The 26870-nt window shown below is 38.6% G+C and overlaps 1 protein-coding gene across 8 annotated transcripts in view; it reads right to left on the bottom strand.

The window, feature by feature from the left end:
• The window catches only part of twf2 (twinfilin-2), a 168235-nt gene that overhangs the window by 19824 nt on the left and 121541 nt on the right, over nucleotides 1–26870 (bottom strand). For 6 of the 8 annotated variants that reach the window (XM_069936581.1, XM_069936583.1, XM_069936578.1 and 3 more), the window contains 3 exons: nucleotides 12072–12167; nucleotides 4866–4970; nucleotides 3144–3158 (listed from right to left, as the gene is read on the bottom strand). In XM_069936581.1, the coding sequence (XP_069792682.1) occupies nucleotides 3144–3158; nucleotides 4866–4970; nucleotides 12072–12167 (216 nt within the window). The remainder of the gene's footprint in view (nucleotides 1–3143; nucleotides 3159–4865; nucleotides 4971–12071; nucleotides 12168–26870) is intronic. The other 2 variants (XM_069936579.1, XM_069936585.1) reach the window with 1 other exon arrangement.

The raw sequence follows: 26870 nt of genomic DNA, 5'->3' as shown, positions 1-26870 counted from the left end.
TTAAATTGTGCTCATTTGTGGGGGGGGGTGGGGGGTTAGCATATTGCTAGTTTTCAAAATATAATCCAACCAAAAATAAGCATTAATGTCATGTTGTGATGACGCTAGAAAGTTGCAAGTAATTTTATGAAAATTGGCCTCACAATGTACACTAATTCAGCAATGACCTCGAAAATTTACAATTCTTATTTCTTCTTAATTCCACACATAATTCACAACAAAGATGAATGTTAAATCCAATCAAACCAATCCAGAGGGCATAAAGTGAAAATGAAAATGAAGAAATTAACATTATAGAATTCTGACAATCTAAAGTTGTAAAAATAAAAATAGCTAGGCTTATTAGAACCAAAAGATACCAACCCAAAAGATATTCATCTTCTTCTACTCCAATCTGCAGGGATCAACTCACCAACAAGATCTACATAGATTTTGTGATTGCCATATATCAGGAAACTAGAAATAAACTCCTGGAATAAAATGCTGTTACCTGTTTTGAATTTGAATACCTCAATTTTAGGACAGATTTAAATCGTCTTGTTATTTTTGTGTGCGAAGCATCACATCTGAAGCTTATCATCAGCTCCAAAGACATTGCCAATCATTGTTTGTTTTATGTTTAAAGCCAATTATGTCCCTGGTACAGAAATGGTCAACCCTTTATGGGAAACTAAATTAGTTTAGCTTTGTTTTCCATTTGTAATGGAAAGCAAAGAGATCAACTACATTTTTGATAAGAAAACAAACTTTGATGTATGAAAAAAAATATTTTTTAAAAGTTGTGACAACCGACAGACATGTTATTTCACCCCAATGCAGTCAGGTCAACTCTCGAAAGTAAAGAAAATTTGAATACCAGGATTCGGGAGAATAAAACACACACACACACACACACACACACACACACACACACACACACACACACACACACGAAACTTATTGAATTTACATCAAATATCTTATAATTGTGCGTGTCTTGTGCATTTAACATGCATTCCAGGTTGGTGAGGTGAGCAGCTCTACCATCATGTTGGTGAGGTGAGCAGCTCTATCATCTTGCAATGTGACCAACCTCACTTTGAAAGGGGTCTGTTGCTAGGTACTGCAAGGAGGACAGTAATAATATGTAGCATGATGTAATTCGGCTGGTGAGATGGGTAGATACGTGGCAGATTAAAGATAATGTGCGAAATGTGAGGCCTTGCATTTTTGCAGGAAAGAAAACAGAATAAAGGATACTGTTTTTTATATTGAGGTCCTGAAATTTGAGAGTTATAATAAATAATTGAAAGTTCCAGGACCAGCTGAGAAAGCAATTAATATGCACCGTACATTCGCTGGTGCAGCATTAACTAGAGTCCCTTTCAATTATTTGTCCACACATGCTCCAAAGTCACTCTATTCCTAACCCCTTTCCAGAAGAGTATCCTTGATTCTATGTTGCCTCCCTTCATTCTTCCTGCTAACATGTATCACCTGCTAACATTTCTCTCCATAATACTTCACCTGACTTGCATCTGTCTATGTTCCATTCTGGTAGCTACAATTTAAGAACACTGAACACATCAGAAGATTTAGAAGAATGACTTGGGATGAGGGGGCTATATGGATGGAAAATTTGTGACTGTTTTCTTTAGAAAAGAGAAAGTTGAGGGAAGATTTGATAGAAGTACACAAAATGATGATGGAAGGGTGTTCCATTTTTTTGAAGGGATTAAATAAAACCAGAAGAATTAAGACTGCTGTAAGGAAAACAGTGTATAGTTGGAATCTGGAATAGACTGTCTGTAGATATAGTGGAGGCAGGTTCGACTGTGGCTTGCAAGGAGAAAGTGGCTAAGTATAAAATTTGCAAGGTTACGGAGAAAGAACTTGAGATCTGCTGAGCCCTTCAGCTTCTCTCTGATTGACCTAGAGAGCTGCTCTGATAGAAGAACTGTCTGGGACATGATTGACCTAATGACCTCCTTCTCTACATTCAAAATAGCTGCTTGTTTTCGGCAACATACACATTTATAATGGAAATCTGGATACAATAAGTTACATAGGAACCCCTTGTAATTTTAAATGAGACTGGGGAATCAATAACACAAGAGCATCTTTGTTACTGGAATTGCTGGCAATGAATCAAATTTTGAGCTCTGTGAACTTTTATATATAGTATAATGATTTGGGGTCCACTGTGTTGTTTAGCCTCAGATTGGTTTGGGATGGGGAAATAAAAATGTGAGCATCTTCTAAAGTATCAGTCAGCATGTTGCCATGCTTCAGAAAAGTATTTGAATGTACACCCTAGATCTTATTGTTGGGAATATTATGAGATTTTTATGACTAGTCTTTAATTTTTACATTATAATCAGGGTAGATGCAGACTGGACCATGTAGATTTTGTGTTTTCTAAAGAGTATAAGTAAAGAGTAGGGTGCTATCAGTTATATGATAATTACATTTAATTAAAGCTTGGCACGATGCATAGATTTTTACTGAGTGTGATTGAAAGCAATGATAACTGCCAGTCTTCTAAAAGAAACAGATAGCTGTAATTGCAAGCAGGCAGGAAGTAGCCATGTGATAAATTTGATTCAAAGATTCCATTTGAATTTATTAGGGAAGGACAGCATTTTTTAAGATTTACATTCAAATAAGTTTCTGACTGGCACACAGGATTTGGCATGCTACAACTCTTCATTTCAAAAGTCACTGCAATTCTGCTCATGCAACACAACACCAAATGATGTTAGGTTTTTTTTTAAATTAAAATGTGCTTCAATTAAATTATCAGAGCATGGTGCCACTTTGCTGGAGAGCTTTGAGGCAGATTACATTTCTGGATACTAAGAACTGGATATCCTCCACTTGGCTGTGGAAAATTTAGTGACCACTTTATCAATGAAAGTGACAAATACAGCAATGCCTCTTCATTTTGGATCATTTGCTGAGATCACAATAAGAGCAAGGCACCTTAGAAGGCGATTTATACTGTTCCTTTAATGGTCCTTTTGGTTATCACACCCAATTAAAAGGTGTATTGTCATTGGACTCTGGTATTAATAATCTGACTCTCTATATAAACTTCAAATTTTTTTCTAATGCTCCTCAAAAAACACACAAGGCAAAAGATGGTAGGCTGTTAAAGTGCTTACCTGAATCATCTTACCCTATAAAAGACAATAACGTCAACCCATAGCAGCAGAAATTGGGTTAACATATCTTTTTTTTAAAACAGGATCACCTTTTATCTCATAAGAAAAGTCTGCAGTGGTTTACACATTTTAAAAACATTCACTGTGGCTTTGTTGAATGAATTGTGTACAGATGTAATTGGATGGCAATTAAATATTTAACACCAGTACAATAATTTACAATAAGTGTAGAACTGTCAGTGTGCCCTGATATTTCATTTACATGCCGACTATTCAAGTGAGTGTGTCTCACATTTTGTTTTACTAATGATAGTTTTAGATGTAAAAAGCTCATCCTTTCTGTAACTATCAAGTATGATTCTTGATAGTAACAGCTTTTCATTTCATTCAATTTGAATTCATGTAGAAAAGATGAAAAGTCTTTTTGCCTTTTACATTCCCTCTGCAGCGTACATTACTTGAATCCAAGAGGTGCAAATGGAACTGTCTGTTAACTCCATCTCACGTTGTCTCTCATGATTGAGATTATAATTTGTCACCTGGAGGAATTGTAGCCACAAGTCTGTAATATTGCTCTTAGGTTCGACTTGGGTGGGGGGGGGGCGAGGGGGGTCACTATTCAAGGTTAGGATAAGAGCAGAAACATTAGCATTCTCAGAGTGGTGAATTTTTGGAATCACTATCCAATAGCCACGGAGGCTAATTTGCTGATTATATTGTCAACTCAAAAAGGATCAATGGATTTTTAAATATCAAGAGATCAAGGGACAGGAGGTTAATGTATGAAATTGGTACTGAGGTAAAAGTTCACCCAGTTCTTATTGAACATTGGAGCAGGCACGAGGAGCAAAATGGCCAATCCTGCTTTTCGGTCCTAAAAATTTTAACTGAGCCAGCTAGGAAAAGACATTATGGTGATTATTTTAAGAAAAAGGTGATATTGGATATTTTTTGTTAAAGATTTTTAAAAATGGTAACGTAAATCAAATCAATTCCATTTTCTTGTTACAAATCACTCAAGGAAACATTCCTAGCATAGTCATAATCCAAGCCAGTCAAAAGTAAACTGACATTCAATACACAAAAGTGCTGTAGAAACTCAGCAGGTCACGCAGCATCTGCAGGAAGCAAAAGGTGACCAATGTTTTGGGCCTGAGCTCTTTTCAAGGTTTGAGCTAAAAGCAGGCAGCCGCCTGAATAAAAATGTGGGTGAGGAAAGGAGGGAAGAAGAGGCAAGGGGAGGAGCACAGGCCAACAGTCAAGAAGTCATTGGTGGATGTAGATGGGAGGGCAATAGAGAAAAAAGCTGAGGAGACATGGGGGAGAAGGCGGTGGGATCTGGAAGAAAAGAGACAGAGAGATGGGGAAGAAAGAGGGAAAGGGGAGGAAGGGGGAGAAGGGAGGGGGAAGGGGAAGAGAGAGGGGAGAGAGAGAGAGAGAGAGGGAGAGAGAGAGAAACCCTTCCCCCACCCCCTGGGAAGCTCTGTCCTATCTGTCCCCACATTTTTATTTAGGCATCTGCCTGATTTTTGCTCATACCTTGTCGAAGGGCTCAGGTCTAAAACATTGATTACTTCCTATAGATACTGCAAAACCTGCTGAGTTTCTCCAGCGCATTTGTCTATTGAAGAAGTAAACAGATATTCTTTCACAATGAAAAATAATTGGGAAGATTAGTAACAAATGTCAGAAACATGGGATGTGATACAGGACTATTTTTACCTCATTAATCTTAATCTGTTTTAGTTCCTCTTCAGCTGCTGTAAGTGGTGCTGGCCCCAAGCGGGACTGGATGTGCTTCTGGTAGCCACCTAAAGAAACATCCTCCTGTTGAGGGAAACATGTTATGGCATTCAAAAGCAAACCCAAATTAAAAAGTACCATGACAGCAAGTTGAGTCCCATACCATCACACCACTCTATTCTGCTGGAAACCATAAGGCATAGAACCATAGAACGTTACAGCAGAAAAACAGGCCCATTCAGCCCTTCTAGTCCATGCTGAACCAGACATAGAAACAAGATATTCAGCTCATCAAGTGTGCCCCACCATTTAATCAATAGCTGATCCATTTAGTCCCACTGACTGGCCTTCTTCCCATAACCTTTGATGCTCTGCCTTATCAAGAACCAATCAAGCTCGGTCTTAAACAGACACAATGATCTGGTCTCCACAACCAAATGTGGCAACGAATTCCACAGATTTACCATCCTCTGGTTGAAGAAATTCCGATGCACCTCTGTTCTAAGCAGACATCCTTCAATCCTGAAGTTGTGCTCTCTTGACTTAGACTCTCCCACCATAGGGAAACAGCCTTTCTACATCTACTCTGTCCATGCCTATCAACATTCAAAACATTTCAATGAGATCCCCCCTCATTCTTCTAAATGCCAACTAATACAGGTCAAGAACTGTCAAACAATCTTCATATGATCATCTTTTCATCCATGGAATCATCCCAGTGAACCTCCTTTGAACCCTCTCCAACATTAGCGCATCATTTCTTGAATCCATTCCTCTTGAAATGAATGTCAGGATTGCAGTTACCACCCTACCATGTCTGAGCTGCAAGTTTACCTCAGGTGACCCTTCACGAGGACCCCCAGGTCCCTTTGTATCTGGCTATTTTCAAATTTCTCCCCCTTTAAAAAATAGTCTCCTTGCCTATTGTTTCTACCTAAGTACAGGACCCTCCACTTTCTGACCTTGTATTTCATTTGCCTCTTCTCTGCCCGTTCTCCTCATCTGTCTCAGTCCTTCTGCAGCCTGTCTGTTTTCTCTCCACGACCTGCTCATCCACCTACCTTCATATCATTTGCAAACATGGCCATAAAGCCATTAATTCCATAATCCAAATCATTAATATACAACATCAAAACAAGTGGCCCCTGCACTGACTCCTGTGGAAACTTCAGTGTTGGTGAATTGCTCTTTTCAGGTTAACAGCAATATTATTTTCTGAAGTGCAAGAGAATTTGCAGGTTTACGTACAACTTTCCATTGAAGTCAACAACACATTACTTTTCAAAGATCAATTGAAAATTATTTATAGACAACATGAGGGTATTATTGAAGCCCTTCAGAAATAATTTAGAAAGATGAATAATGGAGGCCAGGTGTGTTTCAGTAATGACCAGAAAAAAAGGGATGAATAGATTTTTCAGAGTGTACCATACACTTCAGAACTATCCAAAGGAGATGGAAGGAGAAATCTATCGGCATCTTTTTTTTGGACAATGTAAAAGCATAACATTTCAATTACCCTAATATTAAATAGAATGATACAAAAAGTATAAAAGATACTAATTCGCAGAAGAGCTACCTTTACTTAGAATATAGTAATCTCAATTAAGAGGAAAGAGGAAGTTCTAAATTTTAAATATAGATTTTTAAATTTAGTCATTGCAGCATGGTAACAGGCCCTTTTAACCCATAAGCTTGTGCCACCCAAAAGACCTATTTTTACCCTTGCTACATAAAAAACACTGTTTGGCCAGCTGAGTTTCTCCAGCATTTTGTGTTTTTATTTCAACCACAGTGTCTACAGATTTTTGTGATTTATTTCTTGACCTACACACCCGTACATTTTTGAAGGATGGGAGGAAACTGGAGCACCCGGAGAAAACCCATGCAGACACAGGGAGAATGTACAAATTCCTTACAGAAAGCGTGGGATTCAAACCCAGGACCTGGTCGTTGGGGCTGTAACAGCAATGCGTTAACTGCTATGTTAACCGTGCCACCCAGTTTAGTTTTAGGAATTGAAGCTGGTGAGATGAAAGAGAGCATTTTTCTGGTGGTCATAATTCAGTCAGATACAACAATTATGGAAAAGGAATGGTTCTAAACTGGGGTAAGGCCAATTATATTAGACGGAAGTGATTGTGCAAAAATAGGCTGGAACATCAACTTGAGCACAAGTCTCAGAGAAATGGAAACACTCATAGAGGAGATGTAATGGTTCAGGATAAACATGTTACTCAAAAACAAAAGGAGCGATCATACCGCATCTAGAATCTCTGGATGAAAAGGTACAGAAGACAAAAAGAGGCAAAAAAAAGCTTAATACTGTAGAAAACCTTGGAATGTTTAGAATAAACAGGGAAAGCAAAGAGAAGATTTTTCAAAAGCAATATCAAGTAAAACTAAAGAATATGCAAAATATAATTGTAAGTGCATAAAGTGCAAGCAGATAACTATTAAAATAGTAGAGTGAAACATGAAAGTCTGTTGACACGGTGATTGTAGTAAAAACACACCGAAATCCTGGAGAAACTAAGCCGGGCTTTCAGCATCCATACGATTTGACAAAGATACATTGCTGACGTTTCGGGACTGAGCCCTTCTTCAAGGATTAAAGAGATGAGCTGAGAGCAGGGGATCTCAGAATTCTGACCATACCGGCTGGGGGAGGAATCCAGACCAACAAAAGGTGTTAATGGGATATGATGAGAGGAGAGGTGAGAATTTATTATGTCTGTGTGAAAGGTGACAGGGAAAAGGGAGAGGCAGAGTTGGGGGAAGGCCACGGTGGGGGAGAGGCTTGGTGAAAGCCAGAGAAGTCAATATTAACACCACCTGGTTGGAGGGTGCCTTGTCAGAATTGAGGTGTTGTTCCTCCAATATCCAGGTGGTCTCAGTCTAGCAGTGCATGAGACCAAGGACAGACATGTCAGCAAGGGAATGAGAAGGGGAATTGAAATGGGTGGCCACTGGGAGATCCAAGCTATTGTGGCGGACAGAGCTGAGGTGCTCAACCAAGTGATCTCCCAGTCTACGCCCAGTCTCTCCGATGTAGAGGAGACCACAATGAGAGCATCAAATGCAGTAGATGATCCCTGCAGATTCACAAGGTGAAATGTTGCTTCACTTGGAAGGACTCTTTGGGGCCCAGAATGGTGGTGAGGAAGGAGGAGTAAGTGCAAGTGGTGCATCTCCCGCTGTCACAGGGGTAAATACCAAGAGGATAATTGGTGGGGAGGGAGGAGTCATGGAAGGAGCAGTCCCTGCAGAAGTCAGAGAGGGGAAGAGAGGGGAATACGTGTCTAGAGGTGGGATCACGCAGTAGGTAGCTGAAATGGTGGAGTAGGATGTGGAGGCTGGCGGGCTTTCCCTCTATCACCATCAACTCAGCTCTCACCCACATTTTCTCCATTACCCACACACCTGCCCCGGCGCCCTCCGCCCCAACACACAAGGACAGGATTCTTCTTGTCCTCACCTATCACCTCACCAGCCTCCGCATTCAACACATCCTCCTCCACCATTTCAGCCACTTACTACATAATCCCACCACTAGACACATATTCCCCTTTCCTCCCCTCTCTGCCACCCGCAAGAGAGAGGTCAATAAATTGGAACAAGAGATAACTCAATTGGAAAAGGGCTACCAAATATCAGGCTCTGAGGGAAAGTACAGAACACTGATAAATAAAAAGCTCAAGTACAATACTGTGCAAACAAACAAAATGGAAAACGCAATATTAAGATCTAAGCAAGGTGCTATGAGCTAGGGGAGAGAGCCCACAAGGTAGTGTCCTGGCAGCCGAGGGTAGAGGACAATCAATGCAATCCAAACAGGGGCAAACAGAATTTCTTATAAACCAAAAGAAATAAATGAAGTGTTTAGACACCTTTATATGCAAAATATATAAATCTGAGTCGATGGGGAATTTGGACAAAATGGAGAAATTCCTGTTCAATTTGGAATTGCCAAATTTAGAATCTGAGGAGTAGGAAGGATTAGATGCTCCCTTCTCAAAGGAAGAAATAGTAAAAATATTGAGCTCACTGCAGACTAACAGGTCTCTGGAGGAAGATGGGCTCGCTCCTGAGTTTTATTTAGAATTCAAGGACTTGTTAATGCCACTGTTAATGGACATGGTGGAACAGGCAGCTGAGACCCATACCCTTCCGGAGTCTTTTTCGATGGCAATAATTACGATAATTCCTGAAAAGGATATGGACCTACTAAAGCTGTCCTCTTAAAGATCAATCTAACTTTTGAACAAGGATTATGATGGCCAAAGTTTTGGCAAATAGACTTACTTGATATCTACTAAAATTAATAAATCGAGACAAGGTGGGGTTTGTGCAGAAAAAACAAGCGGCAGACGATACATGTAAGCTACTTAATATAATACACCTGGCACAGTCAAGGGCAGATCCAAGCATAGCTGTGTCACTAGACATAGAGAAAGCCTTTGATATTCTGGATTGGGATTTTTTGATGAAAGTTCTGGAAAAATTTGGGTTGACACATTCACATAAATTGGGTTAAAGCATTGTGTCACAAACCCAGGGCCAAAGTTGTGACTAACGGACAAACATCTCCAGCCTTCCCACTGACCAGATCTAGTAGACAGGGTTGTCAGCTATCCGCTGCTCTATTTATATTGACTATTAAACTGTTAGCAGAAGCTATTTGCTGAGACCCAGGCACTAAAGGATTTAGAGTGGGCCAGGAAGAACACAAAATTAATTTATTTGTGGATGAAGTGTTGATATATTTGACAGAACCAGTAGGGTCATTGACCAGGTTGCAGACTGTACTGGAGGATTATGGAAAAATCTCGGGATATAAAATTAATTATGCTAAGAGTGAGATACTGCCACTAATGAAAGGGGATTATGAGAGAGCAAATATAAGTGGGTACAAAAGGGGATTAAGTATTTGTGAATAAGGATAGATTAGAATTTACAAAATTTATATAAATTGAATTATCTCCCTCTACTTGGAAATATTGAGGAGGACCTACACAGATGAATGCATCTGCCTATAATGTTGATAGGCAGGGTCAACTACATTCAAATGAATGTGATGTCAAGGCTACAATACCTTTTTCAATCTTTGGCTATGCCGCTGCCCGAGATTTTATAAGACACAACAAATGTGTCAGACAGTTCCTGTGGAAGAATGAGGCTCCCAGACTTAAAAAATATTATTAGGCAGTCCAGGTGAGGTTTATTGCCTCATTCTTTGAGGGAGATGGCTTACCCTCCTGGGCACAAATTGGTCTACACACAGTAGGGGAGAAGATAGCAGGAGAAATTATTTACAAACGAGATACTAAATTAATAATGCAAAAAAACAGACAACCCTATACTAAACCATTTAATCCAAATGTGGCAAAAAAAAACCAAACCAGATTACTGGGTTGAAAGTAGGGTTGTCTCCCAAAATGCCCGTAACCCAGAACAAATTAATCCCATGACCATGGGTAACAAGATCCTGGACACCTGGTGCCAGAAAGGGATCAGGTGTATCGAGGACCTTTATGAGAGGGGGAAGTTCATGACATTTGAGAAATTAAAAGACAAATTTGACTTATCAAATAAAACTTTCTTCTAATACTTCAATTAAGATCCTTTTTGAGGGACAAATTAGGCTCTGCTGTCATATAGTGACATGGAAGCTCTAATTCGAAAGGGTATCACACGTAAATTAATCTCGGCTATATATCTTCTGTTCCAAAATGAGAGCCCAAAACCGGGCCTCCATAAATCGAGGCAAAGATGGGAGTCAAGATTTAGGTAGAACAACTCCTGAACGATGCTGGCCCGACTTTTGTCAGGACAGCATGATGGCAATTAAACACGCTGGTGCAATTCAATTTCTTGCACCATGCTGCAAAAATAACATAAGGCAAAACCAGAAATCTCTGAATTGTATTTTAGATGCAGCATAGAGACAGGAACTTTTGTGCATTCAACATGGCAACGTGACCCTTTTGGGAAGAGCTAGGGAACATTTTGGGAAAAAAAATTAGAGATGGAATAGCCACAGGATCCAGTGCTGTTCCTGTTGGGGAATATTATGGACGTGAGTCCGAGATTGTCCCAACAACAAATTCAAATCATGAAGGTTGCCTTAGTGGTGGCCAGGAAATGCATAACGGTTACCTGGAAATCTGACTCTGAGCTAAGCATAACAAGAAGGAACACAGAGATGAAGACCTTTGTTTCCCTGGAGAAAATTACTTATAGTTTAAGAGGGAGATATGACACATTCGTTAAGGTGTGACAGCTTTACTTGCGATACATTGGAACGCAGGTGTAATTAACCTTCCCAGGGCCTTTTTAAATAGGATTATAGTAAAAAATAGAATCACTCAAGTCCGAAAATACTGAAAACAAGGAGACTATTTGGGGGACCTTCCGGTTTCCCCCCCGCCACTTAAAAAAAAACACATTTGTATTATTAGTCTTAGTAATTGATTTTCTGAGTTTAATGATGTTGAAGTTGGAGAGAGAATGAAGGATGGGGGGGGTGGGGGAAAGAAAAAAGAGAAGACTCAACAAATAATGATCTGTAAAAGGGGAGGATTATTCTCCTACAATACCTGTACAATACAAGTTTGTAAAACTATAAATAAAATTTTCCATAAAAAAAGGGCTCAGGCCCAAAATGTCAGCACTATATCCCTGTCAAATCCTATGAACGCTGAAAGACCGACTGAGTTCCTCTAACATTTTGGTATGTTTTTATTATTAAAATAGGAGTACACACAAATAAAAGTTCACAGGCTAAATGGTCTCATTCTGTGTTTTAAATATTCCACAAAAAGACATGACAAAGGCAGACAACTGCAAATAGTGGGCTCTTGAATTTCTGGGCTGTTACCCAAATTTGTGATTCAGGGGCCTTCACTAACTTCTGAACCACTAGCTCAGGTGTTGAATGGCCTCTCTCTGGAATCCAGGATTAACAGGGCAATTTTGTAGTGTGGCTAAGATTCCACAATGCAAACTCAAAATAATAAGGCAATATCAGTTGTCATAAATGCACTGTTAAAAGACAGTTATGAAGAACGTATTGGAAGGATATTCATTTTTCAACACCCGCATTTCAATAAAAATCGCAAAACGGGTTCCTTTCTCTTTAATCTTGTGCAAACTTTGTTCATTATAAGTGAAGTATTATTGTACCTTCAATGTTCCAAATAATTCATCTTTAATGTGTCCTCCGCCAAACTCCTTTTTCACGGTGGCCCTGGTTGCTGCATATAACATCTTTTGTCTGACCTATGGAAAATACAACAAAATCAGAGTAGGACATAACTTGGAACAGGGTCGAGAGAAGGCTTGTGATTCCAATGGAGTCTTAACACTCAATTTCAGAAAGACATTATTCAGTCAGAAAGAGGTCGACTGCATCAATAACATTTGCTTTGCTGAGTGCCTGCATTCTGCCCTTGTGTGCTAGCTGGATCTCCCATTGAGAGCCATTTTAATTCCTCTCCCTACTCCCATCAGATATGTCTGTCCTTATTTATTGCTAGGATGAGGCCAAACATAAACTTGAGGAACAACATATGTTCCACCCAGGTCGTCTGAAACTCAACACCTTAAACACTAAACTAGCCACGCTTAACTTTCTTTGGATGCTGCGTGACCTGGTATGTTTCTCCAGTATGTTTGTGCATGGCACTTGACCGCAGCATCGACGGACATTCTTGTTTAACACCATGAACATTGAATTTTCTAATCTCAGTTAATCCCTGCCACAATTCTGTTTCCATCAGCTTGTTTCCCATTTTCATTTTACTCTCAGCCCTGCCCTCTCACCCCAAGTGGTCTTCTCTTCAATCTGTCTCTCCAAATCTCCAAACTTCTGTCTCGTATCCTAATCCTATAACTTCTTGCCCTCCTCCCCAGCCTTCACCTGCCCCCTTCATGTTATTTTGGGGGGGGGGGTGGGGAAGAAGAGGAAAAATGAAAATGTCACTGTGTATATATTAACACTGAATATCCACCGTGACAGAGGTGCACCAAAGAAGAGGTACAAGGACTGCCTAAAGAAATCTCTTGGTGCCTGCCACATTGACCAATGCCAGTGGGCTGATATCGCCTCAAACCGTGCATCTTGGTGCCTCACAGTTCGGCGGGCAGCAACCACCTTTGAAGAAGACCACAGAGCCCACCTCACTGACAAAAGGCAAAGGAGGAAAAACCCAACACCCAACCCCAACCAACCAATTTTCCCCTGCAACCGCTGCAACCGTGTCTGCCTGTCCCGCATCGGACTTGTCAGCCACAAACGAGCCTGCAGCTGACGTGGACTTTTACCCCCTCCATAAATCTTCGTCCGCGAAGCCAAGCCAAAGAAAGAAAAAAGAAAAAAGATCTGTATATATTGTTACTGACGTGGTACACAGCGAATTATTAAATAAAAAATTATAAAATAAAAACATTCAGTAGAATATAACAGGACACAAGCCCTTTAGCCCTTGATGTTTTGCTGACCCATAAATTCTTTAAAAATAGTAGTAAACCCTCACTATCCCATAACTCTCTATTCTTCTTCCATCTATGTGCCTGTCCAAAAAGTCTCTTAAATTCCCCTCATGTTTCAGCCTCTACCACCATCCCTGGGCTCCCACAACTCTCTGTATAAAAAAAAACTTACCCCTGATGTTTCCCCTAATCCTCCCTCCCTTCACTTTGAACAGATGCCTCCTGGTGCTTGCTATTCCTGCCCTGGGAAAAAGGTGCTGACTGTCCACCCTATCTATGCCTCTCATGATCTTGTAGACCTCTATTAAGTCTCCTCTCATCCTTCTACGCTCCAAAGAGAAAAGTCCCAGCTCTGTTAACCTTGCCTCATAAGATTTATTTTCTAATCCAGGCAACATCCTGGTAAATCTACTCCATAGCTTCCACATCCCTCCTACAATTAGGTGACCAGAACTGAACACAATTGTGGTCTCACCAGAGATTTGCAGAGTGGTAACATGACCTCTTGATTCTGAACTCAATCCCCTATTAATAAAGCCCAACATCCCATAGGCCTTCTTAATTATCCTATCAATCTATGTGGCGATCTTGAGGGATGTATGGATTTGGATTCCAAGGTCCCTCTGTTCATACACACTTTTAAGTATCCAACCATTAACCCTGTACTCACCCTTCTGGTTTGTCCTTCCAAAATGCATCACTAAACCCTTATCTGATTCAATTCCATCTGCTACTTTTCCATCAAACTCTGTATCCTGTCTTTATCCTTTTGTAACCCATAGCCCCTTATCCATTGGTATCCCAGTTAATTGGCCATGCAGTGTCTCAGGATAGGAAATCCTTTGTGACCATTTCCACTGGGCCCCTCTTAACTGGGACACTAATTGCTTTTCCTCTGAACACACTCATCCCCAGGGATCGGAGTGTTCTACCTTCAACTGGAAATGGGTGACTTTCCACTAGTTTTATCAGCACGCCAGCAAATGCCAGGGATATGAGTAGGGGTTGAGGCATTTAATCCACTGCGTGAAATTACGTCATTTGACACCGGCGTTCAGACAGTGTTCCATTTCCACTGGACCCCGCCCCATAAATTTCCAGTTAATTCCTTCAACACCATCAACAAATCCTCCATCCTTTGTATCATCCACAAACTTAATGACCTATCCTTCTGCCTCTTCATCCAAGTCATTTATAAAAATCACAAAGAGCAGGCTCCCAGAACAGTTCCTTGTGGAACTCCACTAGTCACTGACATCCAGGCAGAATACTTTCTTCCATTACTACTCTCTGCTTTCTACATGCAAGCCAATTTTTCTTTTATCCACACAGACGGGGTTCCATGGATCCCATGCCCCATGACTTTCCGAATGAGTCTGTCATGGGAGACCTTGAGAAATACCTTATTAAATTTAAAAAAAATTTAGGCAAATTTTAAATTAATTTTTTTTTAGACATACAGCACAGTAGCAGGCCCTTTTGGCCCACAAACCCATGCTGTCCAATTATACCCAATTGATATTCCCTTGGACCTTGAGGGAAGCTAGTGTAAAATTGCAGGGATTCTGGCAGATATATTTAAAATGTCCTTAGCTGCAGCTGCAGTGCCAAAGGATTAGAGGGCATCTTACGTTGTTCCATTGTTTAAAAAAAGGCTCTAAAAGTAACCCTGGCGTCAATAGTAGGTAAATTATTGGAAGGTGTTTGGAAGAGATTGGATATACAATTATTTGGATAGCCAGGGACTGATTAGGGATAGTCAACATGGCTTGTGCATGGTAGGTTGTGTTTAACCAATCTTATAGAGTTTATTTTGAGGAGGTAACCAGGAAAGTTGACGAAGGAAAAGCTGAGGATGTTGTTTACATGAACTTTAGTAAGGCCTTTGACAAGGTCCCGCAGGTTAGTCATAAAGGTTCAGACGCTAGGTATTCATGGTGAAGTAGTGAAGGGATTTGATAATAGCTGGGCAGGAGACCCAGAGAGTAGTGGCGCGTGATTGCTTCTCAAGGCCCTTTTATTGAGTGAAAAAATGTGACTGTAAAGGCAGAGATTCTCCGCTCTTACGTCAGGAGACTTATCTTCTTGAATGCACTGTAGCCGGCTCCAAGGCACTGACTGCAAACCCTCTCGGGGAAGGATAATCGGCGGAGCGTTGCGCTCCACCACCTCACTTGAATGTACAGCTGCTGCAACCTGCCAATTAGGGGCAGGCTCACTCCTCACCTTCCATGCCCTTAAGGCAGGGGCAGCTGGTGGGAGCCATCAGGCAGTGGGGGCTGTCAGGTCAGGGGTGGCCAGCGTGGACTGTCAGGGCAGCCTCTTCGGCGCCTCGCTGGGCTCCTTCAGCCTTTAGGGCTCTTTCTGTGGCTCAAACCTTGGCAGAACAATGGCCATCTTCTTTACCCATAATTCCCATGCAGCTAGAACTGTTCTGGGAAATCGAAAACGGATCCAGCTACATGGGGGATTATGGGCAAGGAAGATGGCCATTGCTATGCCGCATATTTAAGACAGGTAAAATTATGGTACCTGTTGCCATGCTTCTATCAACTCCAGAGGGCATTACGAGGCGCCGCTTGACATGAATGCAGTGCAGGAGCAGCTTTTTAGGGCTGTTCCATGAAAGGTAAGTTTTATGTTTTCTCTCCGCGGTTGTAGCTGATGAAAGGGCCTTCAGATTGGAGGTCTGTGACTAGTGGTGTGCCTCAGAGATATGTATTGGGACCATTGTTGTTTGCTATCTATATCAATGATCTGGATGATAACGTGGTGAATTGGATCAGCAAGTTTGCAGATGGCACTAAGATTGGAGGTGTGGACAGCAAAGAAGAGGGATTTGTACCAGCTGAAAAAAATGGGCTGAAAAATGGCAAATGGAATTTAATGCAGACAAAAATGAGGTGTTGCATTTTGGAAGGACAAACCAAGAAAGGACATACACGGTATATGGTAGGACATTGAACAGTGTGGTCCAACAGAGGTAGCTGATAATACAGATTCATAATTCCCTGAAAGTGTAATCACAGGTTGATAGGGTTATAAAGAGAGCTTTTGTTATATTGGCCTTCACACATCAAAGTATTGAGTATAGGAGTTGGGATGTTATGGTGAAGTTGTATAAGACATTGGTCTTTTTCAATATTTTTATTGGTTTTATCAAATAAGTGTTAGGTATGTGACAATAAAATATTAACAAACCTTGTATAGCAATACAAATAGTACTGAAAACCTGTTACATTAAAAAGAAAAACATTAAACTAAATATCTAATTATCGATCCCCTCCCTTTGGAGGCCACTGGCTTAACACAAATAGTCCACTACTAATAATAAAAAAGAAAGTAAACAATGGGGTCAAAAACCAGAAACTAGTTAATCTTACAAATTTTGAAAATAATTAAGAAAGGAACCCCATAAAAAACAAAGTTAAGATTCATTTCAGTCATAGAACATCTAATTTTTTTCAAAGTCAGACATGCCATCATATCAACTATTGAGTATGTGTGGGAGGGACAGTATCTTTCCATCTCATTAATACAGCCATTCTAGCGGTAAGGAAGGTGAGAGCAACTGTGTGGGATTGTGAAGATGTCAATATCAAACATGTTGGCCCACTTATTCCAAAAAGAGCGAGAAAATAATTTGGAGTCAAAGTAATGTTAAGAACTAAAGACAAGGTACAAAATACCCCTTCCCAAAAATTGGAAGGACATAATCAGAGCACATGATACAATGTGCCTTCTCCAGTTATACATTTATCACATTTAGAAGAAAGATTAGAATAGAATTTAGCCAATTTTATTTGGAATAGTGGGCTCGGTGTACTACCTTAAATTGTATTGAGTGTCTTGAACAAAGAGAGAATGAATGCACTCTCTTCAAAATAGAGTCCCATGGAGTTTCAGAAATTAACTGTTGAAAATCCTGTTCCCATAGTTTTTTTCAAATTCTGTCAGGGAACTGTCCCTAGAATTTAGAATTAATTCAAAAAGGCCAGATATACCACCCCTTTATAATTAGGTTTGAAATTATAAATCATCCCTAGCATATTAGGTTCTAGGCCTTCAGCTAGCTTCAAATTTAAAGAATTCAAAGAAAATCCTTACCTGTAAATAACAAAAAAAAAATGGTCTAGTATTATAAATTTGGTGGATAATTGTTCAAAAGAAGCAAAATTTTGGTCAGTAAAAATATCTAAAAAGAATTGGATACCTAAATTTGACCAATGATGGAAACCAATATCTTGGACTGAAGGTAGAAAGGAATTACCTGTACCTAAAATAGGACTAATTAATAATAAAAAATCTATGTTACCTAAACTGAAGCCAGATTCTCAGTGTATGTCTAACAACAAAATTATCAGTTAGTTTGGAGGTCAAAAAAGCTAAAGTTGCTCCAAGTATTGAAAAAAGAGAATACTTTTTTGGTGGATTTAATTTCTAAATTAATCCACATTGAAGCATCTACATTTTCCTTGTGATGAATCCAAAAAATAATACATCTAATATTAACTGCCCAATAATAAAACCTAAAGTTAGATAATGCCAAGCCCCCATTATTTTTAATATTTTGAAGGACAGTTTTTTAAGTCTGGGGTGCTTATTTTTCTCTATATAAAAGATATAATAGAATCCAATGAATCAAAAAAAGATTTGGGAACAAAAACAGGCACAGCTTGAAAAATATATAAACATTTAGGAAGGATATTCATCTTGATAATATTGATGCATCCAATTAATGTCATTGAAAGAGGGGACCACTGTGTCAAGGACTTCTTGACATAACTCATTAAGGTAAGAACATTTTCTTTAAACAAATTATTTAATTTCTTGGTATTAGTAATACCTAGATGGTTGAACTGATTTTTAGCTATTTTAAAAAGAACAGAGGAATTTAAAGAGCAGGATGAACTCAAAACAAACAGCTCATTCTTCGATAAATCCAATTTATATCTTGAAATCTGCCCGAATTGATAAAGTGATAAAATAGATGGAATAGATCTATCAGGATTCAATATATACAATAAAGTATCATCTGCATAAAGAGACACCTTATGAACACTTCCTGCTCTTGTGATTCCTGATATATCAGCCAATAGCCAAAAAGCCACTGCTAAATGTTCTAAAGCCAAAATAAATAATAATGAGCTTAAAGGACATCCTTGTCTGGTACCAAGATACAACTTAAAAGGTTTCGATTTGATCGAGTTAGTAAAGATTGAAGCTGTAGGAGATAAACAAATCAGTTTAATCCAATTTATAAATTGGGGACCTAATTTAAATTTTTCTAACACATTGAATAAGTATTCCCATTCTACTCTATCAAAAACTCTTTCAGCATCTAAGGAAATAATACATTCAGAGGATGAAACTGTAGGAGAATAAAGAATGTCTAACAAATGATGGATATTAAATCCATTAATAAACCCAGTTTAACCCTCAGAAATGACTAGAGTCATGATATTCTCTCACCTATGAGGTAAAATCTTAGACAATTTCTTAGTGGCAATATTAAAGAGGGAAATTGGTCTGTAGGAGGAAAAAAAATTCTGGCAACTTCCCACTAACTAAGGATTGAGTAAAGACAGATCCAAATGGGGTATCAGTAAATGGGAAAATGATTTATAAAACTCCACTGAGAAGAAGTTGGGACCAGGGACCTTACTAGACTGCAAAAAGTTAATAGCTGCTGCCATCTCCTGCTCATAGATGGGCTGTTCCAGCTTTAATTTATTCTCTGAAGAAACTGTAAAAATAGTCAAACTATCCAGGAACTGCTGCATAGAATTTCTGTCTTTGTTCGAATCAAAGCTGTACAACTTAAGAGTAAAATTGAATATGTCATATATTTCAACATGAAATTAGTAATCTTACCATCATCTCTATAAAACTCAGTAATAAGCCATTTAGCTGTATAATTTTTGAATTTAGCTAGCTAAAAGCTTTTCTGCTTTTTCTCCATGCACGTAGAACTTAGATTTACTCTTTAAAAGTTCTGTCTGCTCAGGGTAAGCAAGAATTAAGTCATGTTTAGTTTTAAGTTTGACCCTTTTTTAAAAAAAAGCTTAGGTTTCGGAGTTAAGGCATATTGTTGGTCAATAGACTTCAGCTGATTGGCCAAATCATCTCTCTCAGAATTGGCCTTCTTTTTAACATAAGCCATAAATGAAATTATTTGACCCCGAGTATAAACTTAAAAAAAAATCCCAAATTACTAAAATGGAAACCTCTTGTGAAGATTTTTTACTTTAAAATTTCAAAAAATCAGGGTCTGATTTAGTAATTCTAGGTAAATCTGGGATATTAATAGACACAAATTACTGGAGATTAGTCAGAAATTAGAATGCTTTTGTAAGAACAAAATTGAAGAAATTAATTGTTGGTCCATAAGAAAGCAATCAATGGTGGACCTTAGAAAAAAAGAGAATTCTTTATCATCAGGATGAACGTACCTCCATATGTCAATAATCCCAAATTGTAACATAAAAGAATTTATAAGTATAGCTGACTTATTTAAATTAGCAATTTTATGAGATAAGTGATCAAGTATTGGATCAAGCCAACAGCTTAAGTTGTTGCCTACTATCAAAGAATACATATTCAAATCCGGTAAAAGAGAAAAGAGGCATTCAAAAAAATTTGGGTCATCAGTTTTAGGACCATAAATGTTAACAAAGACGTAAAATTTATTATATAATCTACTGGACAATATAGGAAAACGACCATTCTTCTCAGCAATAACCTCATGTTTAATAAACAGCACCGAATGATCGATCAAGGCTGAAGCACCCCTAGATTTAGCCAAAAATGCCAAGTGGAATTGCGGTGCCTTGCAAAAGTTCAAAAATTCCGAGGTATCAGGTGGACAAAAATGTGTTTCTTGCAAGAGAAAAGACCTTTGGCGTTTAACCAGATGGTTCAACCCCACAAGACTTTAATACCTTTGGTCATCTGAGAAATTAGAAGTCAATAATACAAAATTTTTAAAAGTGACGGATTCAGTAATTAATTATTAACTGAAAACATTAATTACCACATAAGGGAAAAGAAGAATGAGAGGAGAACCTCTTTTTTTTAATAATAAGTATAAATAGTTTTCTAAAAAAAGGAAGACTTAAAAGGACATATATACTTTATACAAAAAGAAAGAAATTTCCCTGAGGAATTAAAAACATACAAGTCTTATACAACATCTGTTTCAATTAATCTCAAAGTAATAATAATAAAAAAAAACAGTACTCATATCAAAAAGAGCCAAAAAAAGGATAGAAAAAAGTTAGTAAGTACAGGTTTTACTCATCTACTGAAACTTTCAGAAAATCAGCTGTAACCTTGGGAGAAAGTAACCACTTCTTGCTATTGTCCAGTAAAGTGATTCTCAATCTTGATGGGAAGCGTAATGATGGTTTTAAGCTGGCATTATAGAGCTGCAAGATGACTTATTTATATATAGATTGTTCTTTCACAACTTCAAACAGGTAGTTGTCCATGATCCTAATGTTCTCATTACACTATTTTAAAGTCCCTCTGCACCAGAACTCTCTTAGAAGCTTTCTTTGATCGAGAACGGGTGTTGGCAGAGAATGATCAATTAAGGCTTCATACCAGGAGCAAGTTTAGAGATGAACAATTGGTGTGACTTAGTCGACTTCAGGGAGAATTGGCAGCAGATCTTGTCCAAAAACCTCACTGAGAAATTCAGAAGAATTCGGGAAACTGGCCTGATTTGGTTCCCTCATCCAAGTTAATGATTCTCAAATTGTTTCTTCTGCTTCTCGTTTCCAAGTCTGCGACCTTCTTCAATTATAAGTCTCCAGATTTTTAAAAAATTCCAGATTATCATGTTGCACATTCTTCAGCAGGGAATCGTGAACTTCAACTGTTGTTTCCAGTTCCTTAATTTTAGAGTCATGTTCTTTGATGAAGTTTCATAATTTGTCCAAATTTTCAGCAACTTGAGCAAGAGAGGCTTGCATGACTTTTGAACCCTTTTTAAACTCTTTAACATCTTTACTCAAGTCTTTTATGTATTTCAACATAGAGGTAGAATCTTCTGAAGCAGAGGTTTCTTCTTCCTTTCTCCCAGTTTTAGCATCATGAGTAGATGTCACATTGAAGAAATGTAAAATAAACTGGGAAAGAAGAACTAAAACGAAGAAAGAACTCCACATTAAGGAAAAAGTAGATTAAGAAAGTAAGCTGTGGGAGCTGAAAAAGTTAGGAGCTGTTCTAAAAGCACGTTACTGCATGCACCACCAGCAGGGAATTCCATATAAGACATTAGTGAGGCCAAATTTGGAGTATTGCGTGCAGTTTTGGTCACTTAACTACAGGAAAGATATCAATAAGATAGAAAGAGTGCAGAGAAGATTTACTAGGATGATGCCTGGACTTCAGGAACTGAGTTACAGGGAAAGTTCTTTATTTCCTGGAGCGTAGAAGAATGAGGGGAGATTTGATAGTATTTAAAATTATGAGGAAGATAGACAGAGTAAGCGTAGATAGGCTTTTGCACCACCCCAACCTCCTCTGTGCCAGGCACAGTTTAGTGGTCCCACCTTCATTCTCGTCATCCTTCTGTTCTTCACATAAGCATAGAGCACCTTGAGGTTCTCCTTAATCCTACATGCCGAGGCTTTCTCATGCCCCCTTCAAGCTCTCATGTCCTTTCTTAAGCTCCTTCCTTGCTACCATATACTTTTCATAAGTCCTTCCTGTTTCCTTCTTCCTCTTGACTAATACCTTATTAGTTTTGTCAACCATGGTTCCTTTTAGCGACCATGTTTTCTCTGTCCCAGTGGGACAAACCTATTCTGAACCCAGCACAGGTGGTCCCTAAATTTCCTCTACATTAGTTCTGTGCTTTCACCCTTCAACATATCTATTTAAAATTTACTCTCACTCATTCCTGCCTCATCCCATCATAATTATCCCTTCCCCAATTAAACATTTTCCCATTTTGTCTGATTTTATCCTGATCCATAGCTATGCCAAAGCTCAGGGAGTTGTGGCCATGCTCTCCAAAATGCTCTCTCACTGAGAGGTTTTCCACCTGACCAGGTTCATTACCCAGAATTAGATCCAGTATGGCTCTTCTCTCGTTGCCTGGCCCACATACTGTGTTAGGGATCCTTCTTGAACACATCTAACCAATTCTGCCCCATCTATCCCTCTTGCAGTCAGGAAGTGTCACTCAATATTAGGAAAGTTGAAGTCTCCCACAACAACAACCCTGAATTTCTTGCACCATTCTAAAGTGTGCCTGCTTATCTGTCCCTCGGTGTCCCGAAGGCTATTTGGGAGCCTAGAGACAACACCTAGTACAGCGATTGCTCCCCTTTCTATTCCTAACTTCCACCCTCACTGACTAAGTACAGGTATGCACATTTTGGCCTGTATCCCTGTTATAGTTTGGCAAATACCACATTTGATTAAAAAGTTTGCTTTAAGACTTCAGGTGTGTGGTCAAAATTCCAACTTTTGTCCATTTCAAGATACTACTGATTATTTAGTCCCAATATGGTTGTAAGTCAGGGAGTACCTGTATTTAAAAAGTTGAACGTGATTTAAATTGGTCTGATTATCTGCTTTGAGGAACAATTGTAGCATTGAAGCATTCTAAATGGAAAGTGAAGAAAATTATAAATGTCACTCCACACTTTCAGAAGTGAGAGAGGCAAGAGTCGAGAAATTATTGCCCTCTTAGCTCAACTTCAGTGGATTGCAATATTTTGGAGTCCATTATTAAGGACGAGGTTTTGGAGTATTTGAAAGTATAAGTTAAAATAGGCTGAGGTCAGCATGGTTACCTTCAGGGAAGATCTTGCCTGACAAATCTGTTGGAGTTCTTTGAAGAAGTAATGAACAGGACAGACAAAGGAGAGTCAGATGTTGTTTACTTGGATTTTCAGAATGGCTTTGACAAAGTGTCAGGAATAAGGCTGCTAAACAAGATAGGAGCCCATGGTATTATGGGAAGTGTACCATTATGGGATAGAAGTTTGGCTGAATGTCAAAAGGAAAAGAATGAGAATAAAGGAGGCCTTTTCTGGCTGGTATTTCACAGGGATTGGTGTTGGGTTCGCTACTTTTATGCAAATAATTTTGAAGACAGGATTGATGGCTTTGTGACCAATTTTTCGATGATACGAAGATAGGTGGAGGATTGGGTAGTGTTGAAGAAACAGGGACCCTGCAGAGGGATTTGGATAACTTAGGAGAATGGGAAAAGTGGCAGATGGAATACAGCAGGGGGAAGTGTTTGGACAAGCTCTTTGGTAGAAGGAATGAAGAGGAAGACTAAAAAAAAATGGAATGATATCTGAGGAAATCAGCCCAAAATGTTTACATACACTTATTTTCAATTATATCTTTGTGTGTGTATATATATATAATTAGTGAGCTGTGCATTGTGTGTGTATGTGAGTGCCATGTGGTCTGGAGAAATGCCATTTTGTCGCTGTATATGTACAGGCAGATGATAAAGAACATGAACTATTTTCTAAATGGGGAGAGAATTCAGAAAGCAGAGGTCCAAAGGGACTGAGGAATTCTAGTGCATTATTCCATAACGGTTATCCTGCAGGTTGAGTCAATAGTAAGAAAGATAAATGCAATTTTTATTTTTGTTTCAAGAGGACTACAATATCAAGTTCATTATCATCAGACTATGGCAAAGATGCAATGCTGAGGCTTTCCAAGGCATTGGTCAGACCACATTTGGAGTATTGCAAGCAGCTTAGGGCCCCATATCTAAGGGAGGATGTCCTGCATTGCAAAGGGTCCAGAGGATGTTTATGAGAATGATCCTAGAGATGAGAAGGTTAACAAATGTTTGATGGCTATGGGCCTGTACTCATTGGCGATTAGAAGACTGAATATTGAAAGGGCTATATAGAGCAACTGTGGAGAAATTCTTCCAGTCGTGGGAGTCTTGGATTAGAATGCACAGCCCAGAATAAAGGGGCATTTCTTGAGAAGAGATGAAAAGATGAGGTGGTGAATCTGTAGAATTCATTGCACAGATAGTTGTGGAGGTCACAGTCATTGGGTACACTTAAAGCTGAGGTTGATAGGTTCTTGATTAGGAAGGGTGTCAAGGATTATGAGAAGGCAGGAGAATGGGGTTGGAAGAAAAAAATACATGATTTGAATAGTGGAGCAATCTTAAAGGGCTGAATGACCTAATTCTGCCTCCAAGCCTAATAGTCTTTTGACTTCTGTATTAAACTAATCATCCTTGCTGGCCCTTTACACCTTTTGGGCAAAATTTACATTTGTTATCAAACTAAACACTAATGGGAAGAACTTCCTTTAATTTACTGTATCCAAACCCGCTGTTACCTTGTATACAAATGACTAAATCTCATTTCAACTTCATTTGCTCCAAGAAATGTAGATTTTGGGATTATAGTATTTACATCCCCACCCAGTTTACGAGCAGAGTACAAATTTCTTTTAATGACTGGAAGTTCACTTCCTGGCTCTGGATTGAAAAATTTAATGAGTATATATTTGGCCGACGTGCACTGCTGCTTTCCTAATATTTTGTTGCAATAATCTGAGTCACGCTTGATCTGGTCCCTTTATTTCAACAGGAAGCCACATTTCAAGAAAGCATGGCTGCTAATTATAAATAACTTAAATGAAAAATACCCAAGGCACCTCATTAAAAATAACATGCTGAAAACTGAGTATGAATCTTCACCAGAATTTAAGACGGAAGTAATTTCCTGAAGCAGAATTCCTATCGCAACAGATAATATGCTGCACATTCAGCATGTTGAATTTAGTGCACATATAAAATAAAAATTAATCACCATTGCAATGGATTTCATCCACAGAGTGTTATATTACTACAAAAATCATTTATCAATATGCTTTTATGATGAAGTATTGAAAAAATAGCTTCAAACTTCATTAGTTTGTTCACTGATCATGCCAGGAGGTGGCAGTGTATTCTCATGAACAGGTGGATTTTCCAAACTGCAAAAAAAATTATTCTTTAAAAAAATATTGCAGGTGTTTTGCATTATGCTAAGATGTAGAGATATAAGGAAGAGCAGAAAATGTGGGAATAAAATTATGATTTAATTCCACTGCAAATTTTTTGATTAAAACTGACAAGAGAGGAAATATTTACGCCAAAGTTTTCCACATGAACAGATGTATGAAAATAGCTTTCTGGACACCAGAAGATGAAAAATGCCTATAAATATTCAGTGTAGATTAAAAGAAGCATCATTTCTCCTGTTCATAAACTGGAGATTATATATATTCTTAAGAAAATGAGACTAAACAAAGCAAAATTTAAACATTACTGGACAAACAGGAAAGATGGCAGACACTGTGATTATGGTGCAATACACAAAAGCGCTGAAGAAATTCAGCAGGTCACAAAGCATCGAAAGGAAGTAAAGGGTAATCAAAATTTCAGGCCTGAGCCCTTCGTTAAAGTATGAGCAAATAGCAGACAGGCACATGGACAAAAAGGTGGGGGGAGAGGAAGGGAAGGGGTAGGAGTACAGGCTAACAGGTAAGAGGTCATAGACGAACATGGGTGGGAGGATAGTACAGGAAAAAAGGTGAAAAATGATAGGGCAAGGGTGTAGCTTTGTATAACTCAGTAATTTGACTTTGTTTACAAGCTATTAAAATTGGCAACAGATAATCACAAGGAGTATTGTATATGTCATATGAGAATGTACAAGGTTTCCATTATAACTGTTTCTAGGCACTAAACAGATGTAGATGATGCATTTATTAAAAGAGAAACAGATTGTGCATCATTTTGCAATGAAGATGACACTCATGTTGCTTTTATTGCCCATAAGAGCCAAGTCAGCAGAATTTTCTTCCAGAAAATGTTTTTTTTAAATGTGCAAGACAATTTCAGGGCACAGCTGGAATCATGATTTTTTTTTTAAACCCACTATTTTCCTCTGAGGCAACTAGCATCCTCTATTCAAATCACTTATGGTATAGATTGGAAAACGTGTTGTTTTATGGTATTAGACCGAAAATGAATAGATCTTTTTGATTTTAATTTTGTAACCTTGTTATTATCAATATGGCATCTGTCATTTTCATAATCTGCCTGATTCTCTTATCATCATTTCTATGATAAATTGTAAATCCGATAGGTAATGTAAATAATAAATTAACATTGTCATTAAAATGGCAGTGTTCTAAAGTGAGACAGATTCAAGTAAATTTACAACTAAACCAGAGTTAAAAGAACACTTCATCCCAATTAATACAGAAGTTTTGATTTCAATTTCAATCCTTTTCAGGAGGTACTGATTGCAGAGGCCAAGTGATACCCATTGACTTTAAGAAGTAAATTCTGGTCTTTAGCTGCTGACATTAAATGGGAATATGGGAGTTTTCCATAAGTAAGTGAATAGCAAAAGGATGGTGGACAGAGAAGTGGGACATATTGAAGGCAAAAATGGAAACTTTAATATTGGTGCTTTCGACAATATTAGGGTA

This window comes from Narcine bancroftii, chromosome 5 (genome assembly GCF_036971445.1).
Source record: "Narcine bancroftii isolate sNarBan1 chromosome 5, sNarBan1.hap1, whole genome shotgun sequence".
NCBI lineage: Eukaryota > Metazoa > Chordata > Chondrichthyes > Torpediniformes > Narcinidae > Narcine > Narcine bancroftii.
This window is presented reverse-complemented; position numbering and strand designations above follow the sequence as displayed.